We start from the raw sequence: 21,133 nt of genomic DNA on the forward strand, positions 1-21,133 counted from the left end.
GGTTTCGATACCTCGTTTCACTTGTTTCGGTTTGGCGGCCTGTAGTCGCTTAATTGTAACGATAAGCACTAGAACATGTAAGGAGGTCAACCTTCGCTTATTTGACCAGTTCTTGTTCAACTATGGAGCAGATAGGTGATGGAGGCGCTGGCCCATGACGTCATGCTCAAGCCCATCAGCGAGTTTGTAGATGAAGTTGTACGGTTGCTGCATGAATCTGAAATGTGGCAGACTATGGCCGAGTGAGATCTCGCCTTATTCAGGTTTGGAATCAAAGTCGGCATGTTGTAAAAGATATATAAACCTCTGCCAAGCTGCCTTCCAAACAACTGATCAAAACATTTTCTAAAACACACATCGTGAATACTAAAATATCGCTTCAACTACATACAGAAATACACCATCATGGCACCTGCTACAAGCCTTCCAACTCGCAGACTGGGCAAAGACGGGCCTGAGATCACTGCCCTTGGCTTGGGACTCATGGGTTTGAGCGTTGCTTATGGAAAGCCTGGGTTCGTGCCATCCCGTCCATGGATTAAAACTGAAATCACAAGACTAACCAGGTAATGCTAAAAGATCTGATGAAGAGCGACTTGCATTTCTAGATCGTGCCTGGGAGCTCGGAGCCAGAAACTGGGACACCTCCGACTTCTACGGTGACTGCGAGGTCATCTTGGGCAAGTGGTTTAAGCTGCACCCTGAGCGCCGCGCCGACATATTCCTCGCAACCAAGTTCAGCATGCGCGGGGATTTCAGACCAGATGGCTCATTTGGGTACTTGCCTGATAGCTCACCAGAGTGGTGCCGCGAGGCGTGTGCAAAGAGTCTGGAGAGACTCTGCGTTGACAATATTGATCTCTACTACATTCATCGACTTGATGGGACGACGCCAGTTGAGAAGACCATCGAAGAGATGGTCAAATTGAAGAAGTAAGTTACCAGGTGTTCATTTGTCGCATGGCCTATTCCAAGATGATGATGGTGCTGACAAATTCAAAGTGAGGGCAAAATCAAGTATTTGGGGATTTCGGAGTGCTCATCCGCAGCTGTCCGACGCGCGCACGCAATCCACCCCATTTCTGCCGTGCAAGTCGAGTACAACCCCTGGTCCCTGGATATTGAGGGTCCTCCTGGGACGCATCTCCTCCAGACCTGCCGAGAGCTCGGTATCACGACGTTTGCGTACTCGCCTCTTGGCCGGGGAATGATGACCGGAAAGTACAAGTCCCCCGACGACTTTGAGAAAACGGACTTTCGACGGCAAATTCCTCGCTTCCAGGGTGAAAACTTCAAGAAGAATGTCGAGCTCGTGGAAAGTTTCCGCGAGATTGCGGAGAAGAGACACGGGTGCACTGCCGGCCAGCTTACGCTTGCTTGGTTGCTTGCGCAAGGGGACGATATCATTCCCATCCCTGGGACGAAGAAGATTCCTTACCTCGAGGAGAATCTTGGTGCACTGAAGGTAAAGCTGTCGGAGGAGGAGCAGAGGGAGATTAGGGCGTTGGTGAATGAGGCAGATGTTCAGGGTCATCGAGGACCATTGTTTGGAAGTTATACTGACTCTGCGCCGCTGAAAGAGTAAAAGGGGCTGTCAATAATCGAAAGTAGGCAACTGCATTTTTTCCTGCCAAAGATGCTTTAACTCCCGTCCTCAGACTTTGCGGAGGTGCTTCGGTCCGAGATCCCGGAGGTGGATCAGCGCATCTAAGTCTTTGATTTCAATTAATGCCTTTTACATGGTCTTGTACTGCCTTGTTCCAACTCGAGTTGTGACTACTTTCGCCTCGCCTCGGGGAACAGCTCCGAGGACCGGAATGCAATCGGAGATCGGGGTGGGTCCCCGCTGAATGCAGCCGGGCTCAACCCCGCAAATAGGAACACGATTCGGCGCTCACACCATCAAAGGATCCTTTAAGTCTTTACGAATCCATGACAGTATGGGGTCTTGATTTATAATATTGTCGAGTTTCAAAACATACAACTACAGCAAAATTCCATAATCGTTTCTCGAGGTCCACGCAACCAACAACGTAGGACAAACTAGGCATCGTCAAGTCAGCTGTTCACTTCATCATCAAATACTCTAAAAGAACGCTTCTATTCATTGTCGCAAGCATTCTATGCCCATTATGAATACAATTCACAAGACTGGCGAGGAATTTCGCTTAGCTTGCCGCTCTGGCTCTTTCACTCATCCGACAGCCGGCCAGGCTCCAACTTACCTCCAAGCAAACCTCATCATCCTCCCTAAATGTTACGCTGACGACTTCCGACTCCTATGTCACCGAAATCCTGTTCCATGCCCTCTCCTTGCCGAGTCAGAAAGCCCTGGGGATTTTAAAAAGCTCAAGTCATATGTTCATAGTCTTGACGGAAAGAGGGTAATTCCAGTGGCAAAAGAGATTGATTTGCGACACGATTTTCCCCGTTACAGAGTATACAAAAACAGCAAACATGTTGCTGTACATTCCGTATCCGAGCCATTAAATGTGTCTGACCAGTGGCTGAGTGACCATGTTGGCTTCTTGGTCGGATGCTCATTCAGTTTCGAGCGGGCTCTGCATGAAGCTGGTCTCACACCACAGCACATCACACATAACCGCAACGTGCCGATTTACCGAACCACCATCCCACTCTGTCCGGCGGGAGCATTTACAGGGGCAACATATGTTGTATCTATGCGGCCGTATAAATCTTCAGACATTGAGAAGGTTCGAGACATCACCAGACCGTTTGTAACGACGCACGGAGAACCAATGGCGTGGGGGTGGGATGGAGCACAGAGGCTTGGTATCAAGGATATCACGAAACCTGACTGGGGAGACGCGGCTCTTCAGCCAGATGGAAAGACAGTGTTTGAGCGCGACGATGGAGAGTACGTTCCTGTTTTTTGGGGCTGTGGCGTCACACCACAAGAAGCTGTCATGAGGGCAAACCTGAAAGGTACAGTGATGGGACATGCGCCAGGTCATATGATTGTGCTGGATGTCCAGGAAGATGAGATTTTCCCCTTGTGATCCAGCACAACTTTGGCCGAGGTGGAAACCCCAGTAAGTTTGATTGAATGGAAAGTGCGAAGCGTCAGCATTCCTTCTCTTTTTGCTTTGAGCTTTGAACTTACGGCAATTCTTCCCCCATGTAAACATTCAAGTCTGTACCACAGCCGATTAAACATCAGACATAGCGATTGTTTAACGACTGAATAAGCAACTTTGAACTTTTGTAAAAAATGAAAAAAAAAAAAAAAGGTAGTGCGCTCTCGTTATAACAACCCAAAAGAAAAAAGAAATTGGTGAGGACTGCGAGTACTATCATTCGATGCATCTGTTCGGACGATCTTTTATTCGTTGAATATTCTGGGTCTAAACGCCCCAGCCTTGGAAGATCACGGTGTCATATTCTCTAAGTTTGCAGCTTACTCAACTACGATGGAGAGTGGATCTAAGAGACACAAAATCTCACCTCAAGAAAGCTGAGCTACATATCCAGACGCTAACTGACGGTGCTGTATGTTGCAGTCAGATCCTGTTATCCTAGGGAAATGAAGGGATCATGGGTTAGACAGGGACTTTGTTGCTCAAGTTTTCACTGCCTGTCAGAACCCCGTCTCTGAGTCGCATTGGCTCCATGACTGATTTTATCTCCCATCATTTGATTCGCTTTCGACCCCAGAGAGGTATGATTTGCAAGGGTGTGATGCTTGATAATTCCCAGTCAAGGCCTTCCCCACGGTCAATAAAAAATGTGATATCCGGAAGATGCTCAAAACGATGTCATTCTTACAGTTAATGTGATTTTCTTTTCATGTCGCCCACTGTTTCCACAGAAGCCTAATTAATAAAAGACCTTTCAAGCTGTGATCTGCTTCATCTGTTTCCAGGAACATTACTAGGCCCAGCTTATGATGCTAAGATGTGACCGTCCTTGTCATACCCCTCCCATTTCGAAATCCAGGCAAGTTCCGATACTGCCAGTCAAGCAAAGGAGATTGCCAATGATTACAGCCACGTTTAAACAACAATTTGATTAAAAGAAAACACAGAATAAAGCCTCAAGTAACTCCTGTGATGTTTAATGGTCAAAATGGGTGTCTTATAGACTTCGTTATCAATACTGACTCGAGTACAGAGAATGCATGCCTTGGCTACAGCCCTTGAACTTGCCAGTATTTGTGATTTGACTATTGATTCATCGACTGTCGATCTATCAAGTCCCTAGTTTAACAAGGAAGAAATTGTTTTGCATACATAGCCCGTGCAATAAAAATGGGGGAGCATCGCTATGGCTGATGGCTCTTTATTGCGGCTGAACGAAATCATTGCGACAAGTCTTCTTCTTCACTTCATCTACCGAATTCTAGGGATAACCGATGATCTGAGAAAACCCGTATTGACGGTCAGCGCCTGGTCAATGCAGACTATCCCCGTCTGAATGGTACTCAAAGGCTGTTGATCGTCGTCTTTAGATGGAGAAAGTGCCGATCACTAGCATCTTATCTCCAGCACGTGGGCGCAACGAAGATCCCCAACTGGACAGTTAACATTTACACGTGGTCCTGGACTTAGCTTGGCCTCATCAATGAAAAGAATTACAGGGCTAGGAGTTGAAACGGGAGTGAGAACTGAACCTATCCATATCTGTCGAAGATATACCATGGTTGGGTTGTGTTTTCATTTTCAGAATAGAGTGGGGTTAGAGCTCGGGAAATCTCGCTACGGAACTTTCAAGCAGATAAGGTGGTATGTGTGTATTTTTATATTTTTACAGTTGAAGTTCCTGTCGGAAGCCGTTGGGTTTAAACATGTTTGAGCGCGAAACTAAGACATTTCGCTAAAAAAAAAAAAAAAAAAAAAAAAAAAGTAACGGATTCTGCCCTTTGTGACAATGCTGGAAACACCCTACAGGCAAAGAGAATTGCCACGATATCACATATGGTACTTGGCCTAACTGAAAGCACCATTTCATGGCAGATTTTATGTTCTTCTTCGTTTACTGGAAATGACTACAAGCGCCCATAATGTTTTCGACCATCCATCTGCCTCCTAATAGTTGAGCCAGCAGTTTAATTCGCCTCAGCGCCTTGCGCGCCGCATTTTTCCTCACAATAGTACGTAAATTCGTCACCACCAATGTGCCACCCTTCGGAGTTACAACCAAGACCATCCTGAGAAAGATTAGTTAGCTTAAACCCTTCTATCTTAAGCAGAGTTCTGGATGACTTACAAAGGTACAGTCAGGACACTGATCCCACTGGTTGTTGCCTGTGTTGCGAGCTTTGTATCTATCACAGGCGCATTTGGTCTCATCTGGCAGGATCTCATAGTCCTTAACCCAGTTGTAGCTCGGGCTGAATGGGGTACCGCCAACTGGCGTGTTGGTTCTGTTGGTGACGCAGACAGCTGTTTTATGCAGCTTAGCAGTGACACTGTTGCCAAGTTAGCGACAGTTGACATTTTCCAGTGCAGTTTTTCATTATAACGAACCTAATAGAAAGTATCGCGAACGTAAGATAGACGAAAACGTGCATCTTGATAGCGGGCTTAAGGGATAATCGCATGCAACTGATAAAGTCAATAATGAATTCAGTATAACTCTGAAAAGACAGCGATAAAATAAGGTATGTGTTGCGGTAATCCGAGGACGATTTAGATATGTACACTTAGGTAGAATCGGGATGTTCAGGTTGAGGAAAGAAGTTTGATTAATACGAACAACTGAAGTGAAAGAAGTCGCTTTTTATTGTTTCCCTCAAGCTATCGCCGTGCCTAGTCTGCTTAGTTAGTCTAAGCGACAAACACTCACCAAGGTAAGATGCGCCTGTAATTCCATGTGGTGGTTGCTTGACGTCAGATCAAGTTCAAACGACTGTCGCAAACAGATACGTGCTGTTGTAGTTCGTTAATAGCCTGTCTATTCACCACGTGAAGGGTAGTTGAATCATGTAGTATGGAGCTTTTGGTATCCATGGATCTCCATACTTGATTAGGAAACCCCTGTTTCCTAAGGATGGAGCGCTTTCTATTGAATCAGTGCACCACTTTCAATGGGCATGAAGACGATCTTATCCTTTTAAATATCAATAGGCACATGTGTAAAACAACTGCTATGGGGAGAATTTCCACAACCATTAATATTGGGCGGCAGGGAGTGGATGTCCTTATCAGCCCAGGCTCATGAACGTACCCGCCAGGGTTTTTGAGAGGAATTCAGTACGAGTTGGAGAATATCCACTAGAGAGAAAATTCGGACTCTGCTTGCATGGAGAGTTTGCAGATCGAACGCATGGTGTAGACCGACAGTTTCAGTTTCAAGAAATGAAAGTCTGCAAAAAGTTTCTATAAAACCTTGAAGATGTCTTCTAGCTCAGGAATTTTGTCTTTGCTCTTTATTGTCTTCCACACAACACAAATTCATACACCGACAGATCTTTGCTACCCAAGATGGTCTCCGCAAGCCTCATTACCATCTTTCTGGCCACGGTAGTAAGTGCCGCACCGTACGGAACACACAAGACAACCGTATCTTCCTTTGCCAATCGCAACACGACCACGCCTTCCCTCAACGTGCGCAACTCGAACAGCACCAAATGGACTCGAGACCTCAAAAATGATGAAGTCGTGCTGTATCGCGATGGCAAGAGTAAGTTTAATATCCCAGCCAGTACACATAAGATCTCGCTAACCGCAACTCCGCAGTGGAGGTACTCCATGAGAGTGATTGGCATTCTCTCCTCTCAAAAGAAGGAATCTCCCCCGTCACTCCCAAGTTGGACCAGGCTTGGCTTGAAGACGCTGCTCATCTCGCACCTGTTGCCTTCAACGAAACCTCGGACTCCAACCTTCACACGCGCGACTGCTCTAGCACCTTTTCTATTGTAGAAGATAAGTCTGAGCGTTTCGTGGACTGGGATGTGCAGATGTCTCCTGTAGTCATTGGTTTTGGTCAAGGCATACACGTCTCTGTTGCTTCGTCCTACTCCGTTGCAAACGCTGTGAGCGTTAGTGCCGGTCTTGATGCTGCGGCTTTTGAGAAGAAACTCACCGCCAAATTCAGCGTCAGCTATACTAGAACCTGGACGACTACAGCTACACAAACCGTACGCGGTCTGATTGAGGAAGGTTGGGTTGGTACCGTCATTACCAAGCCGTGGAAAACTCGTCGTTATGGCCGCGCTTTCCAGGGTTGCCCCGGCTCTCTGAAACAGACCGGCACCTGGATTGCAGACTCTTATGAGGAAGGCTCTTACGAGGGTGTCAAGTGGGTTGCTGGTGCTATTACTGTCTGTGCAAAGAAACAGGAAGGCATCCCGCTCTCCCGCTGCAACGGCGAAGGCGATTTCAAATAAGGGCTATCAGCATAGCATTTTCGATTCCCTGTAGGCTGGAGTCGTAATCTATGTGGTAAAGTTTCGCAAATAACGAGGGAACCGACATGATAGCGTATTTCGCAATCATCTTCTTCTGGCTAGGCACTTAGATCTGTAACAGCCTAGGTTAACGGTGCTCTGGTGTGCTAGCAGACTTGCTTCAATGACATCAAAAACAAGTCATATTTCTTTTACTTAATAGCTATCTTGTATTCTAATAAAAGCACTAGTACTCTATCTCGTGCTTCCCGCTCTGTCGCGCAGTGTTTTGTTTTTCTTTTTTTTAAAAAAGAAAAATCATCCACAAGGTGCCTGGTAATGGCCTGAGACTACACATCCCAACTGTCATAATTAGGAAGGATTTGTCATAAACTCCATAATCTATCTCAAGTACTTCGTGGTTCTGGTCTGCTAAATGGGGCAGATTCTCCATGGTCTGCTTCAACACATAAAGCGGCTCTTCATTACTTACCTTACCTGGACTCCGTCAACGACGAGGCGCACGATGCGGGACCTGCTTGGAAAATTTTAAAAGAGTCTACTAACTTGATTTAAAGTCAATTCCAAGCCAAAATATTACGTAGAGGCCTTTTCTAAATTTCTGGTAGTCTGCTGCTGTCCACCTTAGTACGAGGAACATGATGATGTCTTACTGAAAGCTAATCTCTCACTTAGTCACAGGGTGAAGAAATGGTCTGGAAGATTTCCATCTTCAAGTTCCCTGATAACGGGGCTAAATTGGGACAGACGCTCTTTGTTGAGGCAGAAACGCGATTGGCAAAAGTCAAGAAGTACTTTACTCTTGAATAGATGCAAGCCATGTTGAGGTAATCTGGATCCATGTAGAGACTGACTGGTAAAGCGCCGGGAGGTTATGGAACAATTAGTTGAAGATGACCTAAGTATCATTAGCAGAAACAAGGTGCTTTTGATGGCATTGAAAATAACCCTAAAGATCCTTTTATTCTTGCTATAATGGAACGATGGGGCGATATTTCCAGTGACCATGTTGCCTCTAAAGCCACTGATGTGTCTACATTGAAGGCCACTGCTCATATATTATTCTCTCTCTTGACTCAATATGATGCTGTAGGTGGCTACTTATAATCACGTAAGAATCCTTGCTGAAAGGCATTTCTCTTCGGTAGGAGATATTGACCAAACCTCTCGTTCAGGGTGAGAAGACATAGGTGACTACCCTTTATTCAAGTAGTGATTAGATTACAATCTCAACAGTAGTCCAAGCCATCAAGTCAAGTCGTCGTAAACTATGACCAAGGAATAATAGCCTAAGCACTCTATGTCTCAAATAACAGAGTTTTTGTGGACGTTCGATTCCTCATGTCAGTGGCTCTAAAGTCTTTGCTCTGACGGTTAAGCCCATATCCATGTCAGTCCAGCCTAAAGCGAATAGCGATAAGCTCTGTAAGTACAAATGGATGCTATGTCTTCGAGCTTTAGGGCCCGAGATGATCGGCTTAAGGGATGAGTCTGATATCTTTCATATATGTCAAGTGGACGGATTGCCTCCTTTACTTGAGCTTCATCACTCACCAAAAAACACTAGATCCGGCTCATTTCCACATTGTGTGACCTTTTCCTTTTGGCCCGCCTCCCGCTAGAATATGTAAACCAGCAGCTGCAATGATGCAGAACTCCATCATCATTGCTCTGCTGCGGGTCAAAACAACAACTAAACAAAAGTCATCCACGCCACAGAGCTGGTTGACCAGCATCTTTAAGGAACTTTACTATCAGGCTTTACGCTCGGCGAGGGCGATGTGGGCGTCAACGCTCCCGAGATGCTTTTGTCGGCATTTGTGGGTTTTTTTTTGACTCGTAAGCGCCTAAACGCGTGCCTTGCACAAATCGTTTTCGCATCCGACCCAGAATAACGGGATGTGGGAGTCAGTGAATAGAAGCAAATAAACAACCGTCCCAGGTCCATCTTGACCCATATGTATCCGCTTTCGGTCACCTTCCATGCTTACAAGCACCATATAAAATTTATAGGATGAACACAAGATGGGACTTAGCTCGCAGATCCTGGAAAGCACCCACCTAGAGAACAAATTTGAAACTACATGGCACAAGGGTGAACCTCTATCTTAGGCGTCTCTTATTCCGCATTTGGGACAGATTCCGCGCGTCAATTGCTTGTACAAATTGTAATGCACCCTAATCGCAGGTTTTCAGGTGGAGATAACGGATAGAGATTTTGAGATCGGTCTCCCCTTTCCCAGAATCCTGGAGCAAGAGGAGACATTGCTGTTCCTTGGCACAGCTGGGGTTGCAGTATAAGTGAGACTCGTAAGCTCGCCGTTTCATCCAGAAAATTGCCAACCCAACTGTCGGGCTGCTTTACCTTTATCGTCCGAAGATTTTCTGCAGATCTATTTGGAAACTTGCATTTCATCTGTCGGCCAACATGAAATCGTCCACTCTTTTGAGTTTTGTTTCCTGGCTGGGCTTGGCCAGTGCATCGCCCTTCTTTGCCCGCAACGGGACATACTCTAACTCTACTTGCACTTCACTCAATCAGAGAAAAGCATGGTAAGTTGTAGTGGACCCACAAAAGATGTCCAGGCGAACTTTATTCTTCACATTGGCCGATTAACACTCTTGTTCTAAAGGCATACTCTCACAAATGACGAGAGATACAACTATCTTCAGGCCGTAAAGTGTCTCATGACATCCCCTGCCAAGAGTGGTATCACGGGTGCTCAGACACGATGGGATGAGCTACAATCCTGCCACGTTGAGCAGTCGAATTTTATCCACGGTGTCGGGTAGGTCTCTCACATCAGCATTCAACCAAGTCAAATGGTTAACCTGAGAGTAGTGCCTTCTTGCCTTGGCATCGTCTTTACCTCCGTCTTCACGAGATGCTTCTTCAGAACGAGTGCAATTACAAGGGTGCTTTGCCGTATTGGGATGAGCAGCGGGATTTGGAAGTCCTTGGATCTATCGAGAACGCATCTGTGTGGGGTTCCGACGAATACAGCTTCGGAACTAACGGCGTCAACACCAGCGCCGGGACCAACTGTGTTATTGATGGTCCATTCGCCAATACTACCCTCCGCATGGATCAGGTCTGGGGCGTCGATTATTATGACGAGTACTGCCTATCTCGGAAGTTGAACCAAACGGCCTGGGAGTTCGCCAATCAAACGAACGTCGATACGTGCTTCGCGAAAGACAACTACAATGAAGCAAACTTCTGTTATGTTGACTCGCCTCATTCTTGTGGTCACTTGGCAACTGGAGGAACCGTAAGTGTCTCTTGTCTTTGAATCTTGATGGTTAAACTGTACCGTTCTAACATTAGATCTCAGATGGAAAACCAAAATGCCAGCCCTGGTGACCCAGTTTTTTTCCTGCACCACGCCAACCTTGATCGACTTTGGCAAAAGTGGCAGGAGGCCAACCTGACTGCTCGTTTGACTGATATGAGTGGCGAAATCATCCCGCCCGAGTTCATCATGCAACAGAACAGATGGCTTTACCCGTCCAAGGCGTACACCGATTACGATGGTAACCCTGGAAACGAAACTACCCTTAACCACGTTCTTTGGATGGGTGGTATTATGCCTAACAAGACTATTTCTGAGGTCATGGATTTGAAGGGAGAGGTCATATGCGCAGAGTACATTGACGCAGATTATTAAAATGGTTCTGAAAATAACACACTCTGTAACGCAAAATAGGCAATACCTTAATGAAGATTGAAAGAAAAGCCGACGATTTGACGTGTCACTGAAATGTGAAATAAGCTCTTGGAATCTATAACTCTCAATTGCATATCAGCGGATCTCTCCAAGTAGCCAGCTGGTAATAAGTGGTAGTTATAAGATTTTCCGTTTGTATATTGAACATCAAATTTGAAATGATTAGAACTGTGCAGAATTTGGAAACGTTTTTCAGTCTACTTTTTCTTGAAGGGATTCGCTAAACATACAAACTGCGATCCAATAGCTGTTATGGAAAACTCAACCAACGATATTCTGCAGTGTTCATGTATGGATTTGTCAACAGGTTGTCCGGTATGAGTCTTGATGATCACTGGAACGATGGGTGATGTTATACCTTCCCAATAAGGTTGATATCCTATATTGCAGGAAATAATGAGTGTACTTTTATGGAGAATAAAGGACTGTCAGGGTCATAGGAGGTTGGTAGTGCTGAAAGATCACTCACCACAAAACTGGCTTGCAGTTTTCCACTGTCTTATGGCCGCAAACGCTGTCTCAGACGTGACAACGATCTATAACTTTCAACATGGACAAAAATAGCTAGACTCTCGCAGAAATCCTACGTGATTAGTCTGGCTCCAGGACTAGACTTATCTATTGCCTCTGCTATTGACGAATGCAGCTTTCTGGAGGCTCGCTGCCGACATGTTCCCGAAATGCCTTGGTTATCCACTGTGATAGCACTAACCCAAGTCTAGTGGCTATCACGGTCGACTAATCCCGAATCTAACAGTGTGCACCCTAAGTAGCTTTGGGTTCGGTAAACAGAGGCGGTTCCAACTCAATGTGGGGTAAACGGGCTTGACGTAAAGTAGGTGTGGTCGGTGTGTTATTTTCCGTATTTGTCTTGGGCATTCGCTGGAGGAAATTTGAGACACTTTAGGACCTAGGGCGGTTCCCGGAGTACTCCGGCTGGTAGGATAATAAAGGGATCCGCCATCGCATCCGTTTCCAGCGTTTTGGTTGGGTGTCCAGGCCATTGGACGCTGGTGAAAGAATATAACCCAGAAAATGGGGAGGAAAGGGACGCCTTACCCGCACGACCTCTTTGTAATTGAGTCATCCAGCACTTCCGTGTCTCTCCACTCTTACGTGCGTCTCAGTTAGACTCCAGCAGCTGCAGTTAAGGGTCCTTGGGAGAAGTGGCTTCAACTTCAATGCCAGACATCCCAGACGGCGTACCAGAATATCCTTCTCACATAGGTTGGGGTTTTGAGGGAGATATACCCGTAAATGATGTAGATAGTGACGCTTTGAAGATGTAATTCATCAAAAGATCTACCAAAATTACAAAAACGTCTTCATGCTACCTACCTAATGTGCAGGTTCGGCAAATGAGTAAGGTGACACGCCTGGGTTCTACAACCTGACTCTGTGCACTCCGACAACTACGATACTCTGACGTTTTTGGTGAGCACATTGGCTTCTTGGCAGACCCTTGTAATGATTGTGTTATTTTTTCTTTCCTGCGAGCAACGGATCAAAGCCTGGTGGCTAAAGTGCTCGTTTCTGGCGAAGCATGCAGGCCCATCTGGATCGGCCCAGACTTTCGGCGTCAGCTTCGGGAGGTCCCTTTAGCGCGGCGCCACCAGGTTGCTAATAAGATCCACTAACGCACCAAGCCCGAGGGCAGCTCGTCATCCTCCTGCAAACGGACGCTCCTGAGAGCTGTTGAATCAAACGGACATTGAGTGAAGTCTTGTGGTGTCAGTCTTAACGACGAAGGAAAAGAATGATGCACAAGGTAACAAACGGCGAGAATCTGAATACAGATTGTAGTTCGAAGAGGTGGCGTTGCCGAAAAAGCCGACTTGACGCTTCTGGTAACCCATTCGCATTGTCGCATTTTGCAATGCACTCAACGTTGGTAGAGCGAGGATTATCATGAGTTTTTGTTTGCTTCCGCAATTACCTATAAGAGGTGCGGGTACCTCCTGCCCCAATACAATCTTTTTTGATCATCATCCCAACCAAGAACACCTTCTCACATCTACTAGTCAACTCCTACAACCGGATCTTCAAAGCCAGTGACTTTCCGCAGAACCAACCCGCCCTTCCACTGTCTTGGAAATACATTTGTGCCTTTTACATATAACAACCGCCAAAATGCAGCTCAAGGCCTTCACTGCTACCATCGCCGCCCTCTCTGTCACTACAGCACACGCTGCTGCGGTGAAGAGGGTCACCATTAGCGCCGGCTCCATTGAATTCCCCAGTATCACGCTTGATCCGAACGGTGTCCACACTGCCGTCTCTGGCCTCCTTGATCAACTCGAGGGAGATATCGAAAGGGCCACGGCTATCCTCCTTCAGCTTAACCAGGTCAGCGATGCTGTCTCAAAGAGTGTTCTGGCTGTGAGTTCATCTACCACCTTTCATTACATGTTTAATCCTTTAGACTTGATGAGACTAACAGATGTCAACAGAGAGCCATTCAGGCCGTTACCATCATTACTAGACTTCAAGCCCAAACTCGCCAAATCAACCAGAATGTGAACAGCGCTGTAAAGAAGATCACAGCAGCTCTTCCCGCTCTTCCCGCTCTTCCCGCGAAACCCAGCCCGACTACGCCTGGCAACGGCGCTACTGCTACTCCGGCTGCGAACGGCGCTGAGGCCCTCACTCAGTCTCTCACCAGCATCACCACAAAGGCAGAGGAGGTATGCAAATAACTGTCTTGACGAACATGGATTGAACGGCCAAGCTAACAATCACTAGGTTCTGAGCCAGGCCAAGAATCTGACTGCTGCTGCCAACACTCAGTTTGAAGAGCTCAGCAAGCAGATTTCACAACAGCTTGCTGCTACCACTGCAGCGGTTGTACCCATCATCGGCCAAACTGCCGCACAGACTACCACCCATGTTTCTGCTATTGTCACCAAGCTTGTGGCTGACACTGGCAGCTCCTTGAGCTCCATCTCCAACACTGCGCAGTCCGCACTCGGCACTGCTCAGAATGCGGTTCAAGCTGTTGCCCAGACTACTACCACAACCGCACAGGGCGCTGTGACCAGCCTTATCACACGAATCGCCAACGCCAAGCTCGAGCTGAACCCTGTCCTCGTCGTCGGCTTCACCCCCAAGATCACCATCTAAAGGTGCAAATCAGATGCATAACCAACATTATGCTGATGCAACCTTGTCTCTGAATCTTTCAGAGCCTCTCAAAGATCACGCATGGTCATTGGGCTTTTCTACAACTAATATTTCTTATGTGTCTTTTAATTACAGTGGGAGGGAAAATTTGGAACTAATAAATATCGAGACTTTTTTTAGCAGTCGTCGACATAGATAGCAGTTTGACTATGCGCTCTGCTTGGTAATTTTAGATAATCAATAATCACTTATTAGCATGACCAACCATGAAATCTTAATCTCTCTCTATTGCCGTATTGTACAGGTATATTGACTGCTCTCAAGGGTGACAAACCTCGAGTGCCTATAGAAAGTACTTCGTTTCCGAGTTTGATGATTTATTCACTTTGGTACGCCTGGTCCTTGTAGTATACCAACCATCTTTTGTCAGTAGGATATCTTTGATGTTTGCCTGTCACGTGTAGACGTCACCAAACAGCTGATGGCCATGGCCACAAGTAAAGGGCAGTACCACAACTAAGAGCTGAGAGCAATGTTCTAAGGCTTCCTGGTCCTTTGTTCATTTCTGCTTCTGGTACTTGCACCTGCATCTTTTTCTACGTCTTTGGAATGGCTAATGATTTGGCTCCTAGTAAGACACCGTTGAGTTGATTTGGTCGAGTATATCAAAGAAACGGTTGTTTTCGGCATTCCAGAGCACTGCCCAGCAGTCCTAAATAATTCAGCTCCGTTGGAACCCGGCTTTTGGCTGTACAGCTCATTGTTCGTCTGGCCAGCGGCTTTGTCAAATTCGTATTTCTCGCGGCATGTTTCTGACAATTTTGACCACTTCTTCTACTGTGATTGCTTCCGGTGTAGTCGTTGGCTTATAAATGCAGTGCGCCAATGCCGAGCAATAACCCTCCAGGAAGAGCGTTTGTGAAAGGGATACCGCGCCTAGATTATGTTACGCCACACAGCATAAAGCCTTTGTCCACATGCTTCTCTTTTTTTTTTTTTTTTTTTTTAATCATTATTACAGATATCGTAAGTGCTAAACGATTAGTAATGAGATCAGGAGTTGTCACAGGCCTGAAGACTTTGTATATAACATCATCGCAACCCTATCCTAGGCACTCGTAAAGGCTGATGACATTTGTCAAGGACGAAGTGGTGTACAAGCTTTCTGCATCGAGAAACTCGTGAAAAAAAAGGTCCTTTTGCAATGACCAAGTCCCACGACACGCCCTAAAGCAAAAACAATAGAAAAGAAAAATTCGATCCGGGGAGTGAGACATTAATAATGCATGGTTTGGGCTTTCCCCCCCCTTAACCCCACGATCGGCGGCCGGACCATCTTTCCTTGTCATCCGCAAAAAGTCGGCGAGTCGGCGAGCCAGCGAACCCCGTTTAGACCCCCCCCATCGTTGGGCCGAGTGTAAGGTAGATCAGGGATCCGAATCCTCCACCAGGTCCCCTCAAATGTGCCACATCCGCATACCCAGAAGCCGCCTGTAGGAGCATCAGTCATCCATGCCAGAGAACCAGCCATTCAGCTACTATGGTTTTAATGTATGGCACACATGAGAGGGAGGGTTTAAGCATAGGGAGCCCTCTCCCTGATGCACCTCGAAAAATAGCTCCCTGCTTCCCTTCCACCCCCCCCAAAAAATTACCCGTGAGCTTGTTGACCACCTCACCACTCAAACTTGACCATTTTCGGTCTAGTGCTCAATGTCATGATGCGTGTGTAACTGATCAAACCACTCAATTACTAACATTACTCATCAAGCTTACATTTGAATTGGCGACATATGGTGACATTTCTCGCTGGCTTTGCCGCTCGCACATGTACAACTGTCACACATCTCTCTCTGACCAAAGGGCGCTCTTTTATGCAGTCAGCACTCGCATAATCTAGCCATTTCACATGGCAGAATACACTTGCCGATTAAAGCTTGGTTTGGGTCAGGATTGGGATGCTCGTAGCCCATGCAGGTCGTAAGTACTTCAAGGGGCCCTGGCGTCATCGGCGCTCTGGGTCTGTCAGTTAGGCCGATGAGACAGTAAACGGCCGACATTGGTGATGTCGGTCCTGGAAAAAAAGCGATTAATCAGCTCCACGCGGTTCAATTGCTTGCCATATTCCGACATAATACTACCATATCATGGTGTTTCTACGTATACTATAAAATGTGGTCAACTTCGCTGCAGATTTCAAGATCTGTTTTCGCAGAGCAATACCGACCATCGAAAATACAACGTACATCACCGATCGCAAGCAACGCCGGCAAACGGGAAAAAAGAAACCTACCTAGCTACTCTCTATCCTCCCCATTCCATTTGACATCACATCACCCTCCACTCAATTACCATGACTAAAGTCGAAGCCCCCCAAGGCGCGGACCAGGTTCCCGTCGATGGCGCACTACAGGTTTCCGAGACCTACCTGATTAACGAGGGAGCCAAGAACGTACGTTCTTTCAACCATCTACGGATCGACAGTCCAATTTTTTGTTGAACATTCGTCACTAACAAAAAATCTCCCGGAGAAAAGGTTCCGTACTTCACGCCTTTCCAGAACCCTGCCGCCGGCACGGCCAGGGATGCGCAGCCCGAGGGCACGCTCTTCTCCCCGCTTAAGCTGCGCGGCCTGACCCTGCACAACCGCATCTTTTTGTCGCCCATGTGCCAGTACTCGGCCGACGATGGGCACATGACCCCCTGGCATAAGACACATCTCTCTAGCTTTGCGGTCCGCGGCGCGGGATTGGTTCTGACCGAGGTGCAGTCTGTGGTGCCTGAAGGTCGGATCTCGCCGGAGGACCTGGGACTCTGGAGCGACTCGCATATCGAGGCCGCGAAAGAGGTGATTGACTTTGTGCACAGCCAGGGAACCTTTATTGGTGCACAGATTGGGCATGCCGGTCGCAAGGCTAGTACGATTGCGCCCTGGGTTGACCGCAAGGCGGTTGCCAGCGAAAAGGTATTAGGCCAAACTTTGCATTACCAGTAACCACTACTAACACCGTACAGGGTCGCGGATGGCCCAAGACTGTCTACGGTCCATCTGCAGAGGCGTACACTAAGGACACGTACGTGCCCAAGGAGATGACTCTCGAAGATATTGAGACATTCAAAACGAAGTGGGTTGAGGCTGTCAAGCGTGTCGTTAAGGCTGGCTATGATGTAAGTTGACAGTACTGTTCATCCGACTCATGATTCTGATAGTATTTGCAGACCGTTGAGATCCACGCTGCCCATGGTTACCTAATCAACCAATTCTTATCGCCTGCTTCAAACCACAGAACCGACAAGTACGGCGGCAGCTTCGAGAACCGCACCCGCCTTCTTGTGGAGCTGACAGAGTTGACTCGTGCCAATGTTCCTGAGGATTATCCAGTGTTGGTCCGCCTAGCAGCCACCGACTATCTGGAACATGACCCTTCAATCCCCCAATGGGAGATTGCCCAAGCTACCAAGCTAGCAAAGATCCTTGCAGACAAAGGTGCCGACTTCCTTGACATCTCTGCTGGTGCCAACGATGCCAGGATGAAGGTCGAAGCTGGTCCAAAATACCAGGCATATCTGGCCGAAGCGGTAAAGAAGGCTGTTGAGGGCACCAACACCTACGTTGGATCGGTTGGTGGCATCACAACCGGAAAAGAAGCCAGCGAAGTTCTTGCTGATGGACAAGCGGATGCTGTCCTGGTTGGCAGAGCTTTCCTCAAGAATCCCAGCTTGGTATGGACCTGGGCTGACGAGCTGGGCGTTGACATCTACCTTCCCAGTCAATGTAAGTTGCGACACTGTGTGATCTTAGAGCTTGACTGACCTTAATTGTAGACGGATGGCCCTTTGGAAATACAAGAACCCACAGGCCTAGCAAGCATTAACGAGCTAAAACTCGAGATTTTACTTCGTAATGACTCTGCCGTCGGTATATGACATCGGGTATGGAGTGCTGGTGTACGGTTCGTAATATCACAGTAATGATAGCGATGCGCTTAGTTCCCTGATGGAACCTTAAATACAAGACTGTGTCAATACTCACATCTCTCCATGATCGTCAGAAGCATGAACCTGCGATTGCGATTGAGTTTGAACGGGATGCTGGCCTGGCTGACCCCACAAAGCATAGTTCATGGGCTGAAGAGCCTGATGTTCAAAGTAAACAGAACCACCGACAACGCCTCCTTGTGGGGTACTATGCTGGCCAAACATCTGAACATCTCCCACATCTGCTAGGATATCAAGAACAGTGGCATCTTTAAGGGATACCGGTTCCTTGCCCTTTGCAGAGTGTTTTGACTCGAATGCATCATGTCTGCGACTGTACCATGCTCCCTCGTGAGATACTTGCTTGTGGTAGAGCATGGCCTCATCGCAAAGCGCCTCGATGACTCGCCACGCGGCAAATTTGCGCATATTGATATCGTCGTTGTTGTGTCTTCTGAAGGCTACGTTGATCTGTCTCCAGGCTCTATCTGTAATCGGATGACTAGGTTGGTCGCGCAGTCCGATGAGGACATTAGAGATCAAGCACGGTGTGGTTGGCCATCGGTAAATCCATCCCCGGCGATGCTGGACTGCGATTTCCTCGCCCTGTTCGATCTCCTCAAGGATCTCAACGCACTCTTGATAGAACCTATGTGCAATAGATTAGCCCATGAAAAACTACTGACTGGGTATTTAAAGCTCACTTAGCCCGAAACAGAGGGTCGGGACCAACTACGTAGTGAGCATGAACCTGGTGGACAAGAAGCCTCATGCTTTTTAACGATACTCTGTAATGCGAGCAAAGAACAGCATGGTCGGGGTTTGCGGGGACCACATGATTCATAAACTTCGTCTTCAAGAAGCTATCGGTGTGGTCGATGATCCGGCCAAGTTCTTCGGGACTAGCATCATTTCTCCTTCGTATGAGGGATTGCATCGTTTTTGACAGACAGTGTCGCACCAAAACAAAGGACATGTCGGTAATTCCATCTTGATCGGTGGGCGCAGAGCCAGGTTTGGCAAATGGCGTTGGATTCCACTGGCTTTCATTCGCATTTTTCGGGGGCTGGCTATCGGAGATGAAAGGCAGGCCAGAATCGGCACCTTCCAGATTGTAAACCGGATTATCCATAAACTCAAAGTGGCTCCATATCCTTCGTCTCATGTTGGAAGTCCATGGGGAATAGTTGTAATTACTTGGATCGCGATGGAGGCCAAGCCGTGTTCCGAAACGGCCAGCCAAGCCAAGCAGAGAGACGGCAGTTTCTCCGTTGCCTGTGATGAATTTCATTTGCTATATAGGTCAGCGGATACTTGTTCTTCTATGATGCGAAAATCGTGATTTGAGAATGAAGCCAGAAGAGTGACCAACAATATGGTACAGCAGCGCAACGAAAGCAAGAGGCTTTCTGCTACGCAGAATATCTGCCCGCTCAAGTGCCAGCCGCGAAACCTCCTGTAAGTGACGTAGGACCTCATCCTTGGGCTTTCCGATCTTATCTCTTATAAGCCTTGCTGGCATGGCAGCTACCGTCATTGTCTGAGCGGCAAACATTGCTACTTCTACATCCACGGGTATTTTACTGACGCCGAGTCGGGCATCCCTGATTTGTTGTCGCCAATAAGTCTCGTGGAATATTCGAACAAAGGGTTCGACATGTGCGAAGAAGAGGTCGGTTAACACGTCTTCCTTTTCAGGTGGAAGGTGCAGGTGAGCAAGGTCTGGCAGTGTTGGGTTTCGACCAATTGGCCAGTCAGGAGGACTATCTGGACTTTTGCCGTTTTTGTCTGAATCTATGAGGAACAGATGTCGGGGTTCAAAGACGTAGTCTTGAAGGTTAAGCCAGTAGTTGGGACCGAGATAGAAGGACACGTTCTCGTCGTAAACCTGCATGCCCGGGTCGCCGGCCATAGAGTCTTCGAGATAGACATCGCCTAAGCTTGCTGGACTTGGCGACACGAGAGCAACGTTTGGAATTTTGAGAGGCTCGCCTCGTAAGGCCATAGTCTTCATTTCCTCAATCACCCTTTCGAGCCGGTCCACTCGGTCCTGGAGTTGCTGCTGGCTCTCGTTTGCGGGAAGAGAGGAGGACTCTCTCGAAACATCATAGGCACAGGTCGCGGCAGTGCCATGACGAACGCAAGGAGCGCATGGCTGGTTCTTGTCGCACTTTACCTTTCGACGGCGGCATGAATTGCATGGCTTGTTAAAGTTGATTTGACCAGTCGACATGGCTGTGATTAACGTTCTGCCACAAGCCAAAGGCAGACAACCCACTCGGTAAGTAACGTGCAAAAGCTTCTAGGCAGCTGGCAAGGCTCTGCTCTGAAGTGTTGGCGGAGGAGGGGTTTGGTGGTAAAGCAACTGTCTTTGGGAGCGAATGCAGCGCCAAAAACCCTAGAGCTGTCTATGGCACCTTTGCAGACTTTTCTTTCGGGTTAATGGAGCTTTAACCGGAAAACACTGCACAAAAAAAGAAAGAAAAAAAAAAAAAAAAAGGGATCGCAAATCGCTGGCAGTACCGTAGCAGGATTCGATGACGGCTTCAATGTGGGATAGCCAGGCTTCACGTTGGAAACAGCGCTGTGCCTGGATGGAGTTCCGCAAGGTAAGTATGATCCCAAAGTGTGCGTCACTACCTTTCAAAGGTAGAATTGCCTACTATGACGACTGGAGTCGGGGTCGGGCCGTCACGCGTAGTGTATGAAATGAGGCAGGGTATCGGAGAGTGATGGACACTGCCAGCTGAAAGACTCCACTACAGCAATGGAGTGGCCCAAGGAAGGAATACCACGTCTGGGCCACCTACTTCCCTGCAGAAGCGGAAATCCCAATGAGGGTAGCTGCGGCCGAATAGGCGGAGACGACTGCGTCACTTTCCCCTCAAGAGAAAATGGAAAGCAGGACGATGGCCTTAGTTGTTGGCTCAATGTTTGG

At 47.5% G+C, this 21,133-nt stretch overlaps 8 protein-coding genes across 8 annotated transcripts; 6 read left to right on the top strand and 2 right to left on the bottom strand.

Moving 5' to 3' along the window:
• Nucleotides 1-405: 405 nt before the first annotated feature.
• On the top strand, nt 406-1,585 carry CTRU02_214419 (putative aldo/keto reductase; the record flags this gene model as incomplete). The annotated part of the gene is made up of 3 exons (XM_036731712.1): nt 406-515; nt 580-933; nt 1,003-1,585. The coding sequence occupies 3 exons, from the start codon at nt 406-408 to the stop codon at nt 1,583-1,585; spliced, it is 1,047 nt and encodes a 348-aa protein (XP_036576484.1).
• Nucleotides 1,586-2,132: 547 nt separating this feature from the next.
• CTRU02_214420 (DUF1445 domain protein) lies at nt 2,133-3,020 on the top strand (the record flags this gene model as incomplete). Its single annotated transcript, XM_036731711.1, has 1 exon — nt 2,133-3,020. One exon carries the CDS (start codon nt 2,133-2,135, stop codon nt 3,018-3,020), a length of 888 nt encoding a protein of 295 aa, XP_036576483.1.
• A 2,045-nt stretch (nt 3,021-5,065) lies between these two features.
• CTRU02_214421 (uncharacterized protein) lies at nt 5,066-5,530 on the bottom strand (the record flags this gene model as incomplete). Its single annotated transcript, XM_036731710.1, has 3 exons — nt 5,066-5,167; nt 5,227-5,428; nt 5,487-5,530. 3 exons carry the CDS (start codon nt 5,528-5,530, stop codon nt 5,066-5,068), a joined length of 348 nt encoding a protein of 115 aa, XP_036576482.1.
• Nucleotides 5,531-6,443: 913 nt separating this feature from the next.
• Nucleotides 6,444-7,348, top strand: CTRU02_214422 (uncharacterized protein; the record flags this gene model as incomplete). The annotated part of the gene is made up of 2 exons (XM_036731709.1): nt 6,444-6,642; nt 6,699-7,348. The coding sequence occupies 2 exons, from the start codon at nt 6,444-6,446 to the stop codon at nt 7,346-7,348; spliced, it is 849 nt and encodes a 282-aa protein (XP_036576481.1).
• Nucleotides 7,349-9,797: 2,449 nt separating this feature from the next.
• CTRU02_214423 (amino acid transporter) lies at nt 9,798-11,037 on the top strand (the record flags this gene model as incomplete). The annotated part of the gene is made up of 4 exons (XM_036731708.1): nt 9,798-9,922; nt 10,003-10,158; nt 10,212-10,641; nt 10,705-11,037. 4 exons carry the CDS (start codon nt 9,798-9,800, stop codon nt 11,035-11,037), a joined length of 1,044 nt encoding a protein of 347 aa, XP_036576480.1.
• Nucleotides 11,038-13,227: 2,190 nt separating this feature from the next.
• On the top strand, nt 13,228-14,217 carry CTRU02_214424 (uncharacterized protein; the record flags this gene model as incomplete). Its single annotated transcript, XM_036731707.1, has 3 exons — nt 13,228-13,476; nt 13,548-13,781; nt 13,840-14,217. The coding sequence occupies 3 exons, from the start codon at nt 13,228-13,230 to the stop codon at nt 14,215-14,217; spliced, it is 861 nt and encodes a 286-aa protein (XP_036576479.1).
• Nucleotides 14,218-16,882: 2,665 nt separating this feature from the next.
• CTRU02_214425 (nadh-dependent flavin) lies at nt 16,883-18,030 on the top strand (the record flags this gene model as incomplete). The annotated part of the gene is made up of 3 exons (XM_036731705.2): nt 16,883-17,182; nt 17,233-17,385; nt 17,437-18,030. 3 exons carry the CDS (start codon nt 16,883-16,885, stop codon nt 18,028-18,030), a joined length of 1,047 nt encoding a protein of 348 aa, XP_036576478.2.
• A 216-nt stretch (nt 18,031-18,246) lies between these two features.
• On the bottom strand, nt 18,247-20,428 carry CTRU02_214426 (C6 transcription factor; the record flags this gene model as incomplete). The annotated part of the gene is made up of 3 exons (XM_036731706.1): nt 18,247-18,844; nt 18,900-19,489; nt 19,568-20,428. 3 exons carry the CDS (start codon nt 20,426-20,428, stop codon nt 18,247-18,249), a joined length of 2,049 nt encoding a protein of 682 aa, XP_036576477.1.
• Between the last annotated feature and the right edge of the window lie 705 nt (nt 20,429-21,133).

This window comes from Colletotrichum truncatum (assembly GCF_014235925.2).
Source record: "Colletotrichum truncatum strain CMES1059 chromosome Unknown Contig_0011, whole genome shotgun sequence".
In the NCBI taxonomy this organism is placed as follows: domain Eukaryota; kingdom Fungi; phylum Ascomycota; class Sordariomycetes; order Glomerellales; family Glomerellaceae; genus Colletotrichum; species Colletotrichum truncatum.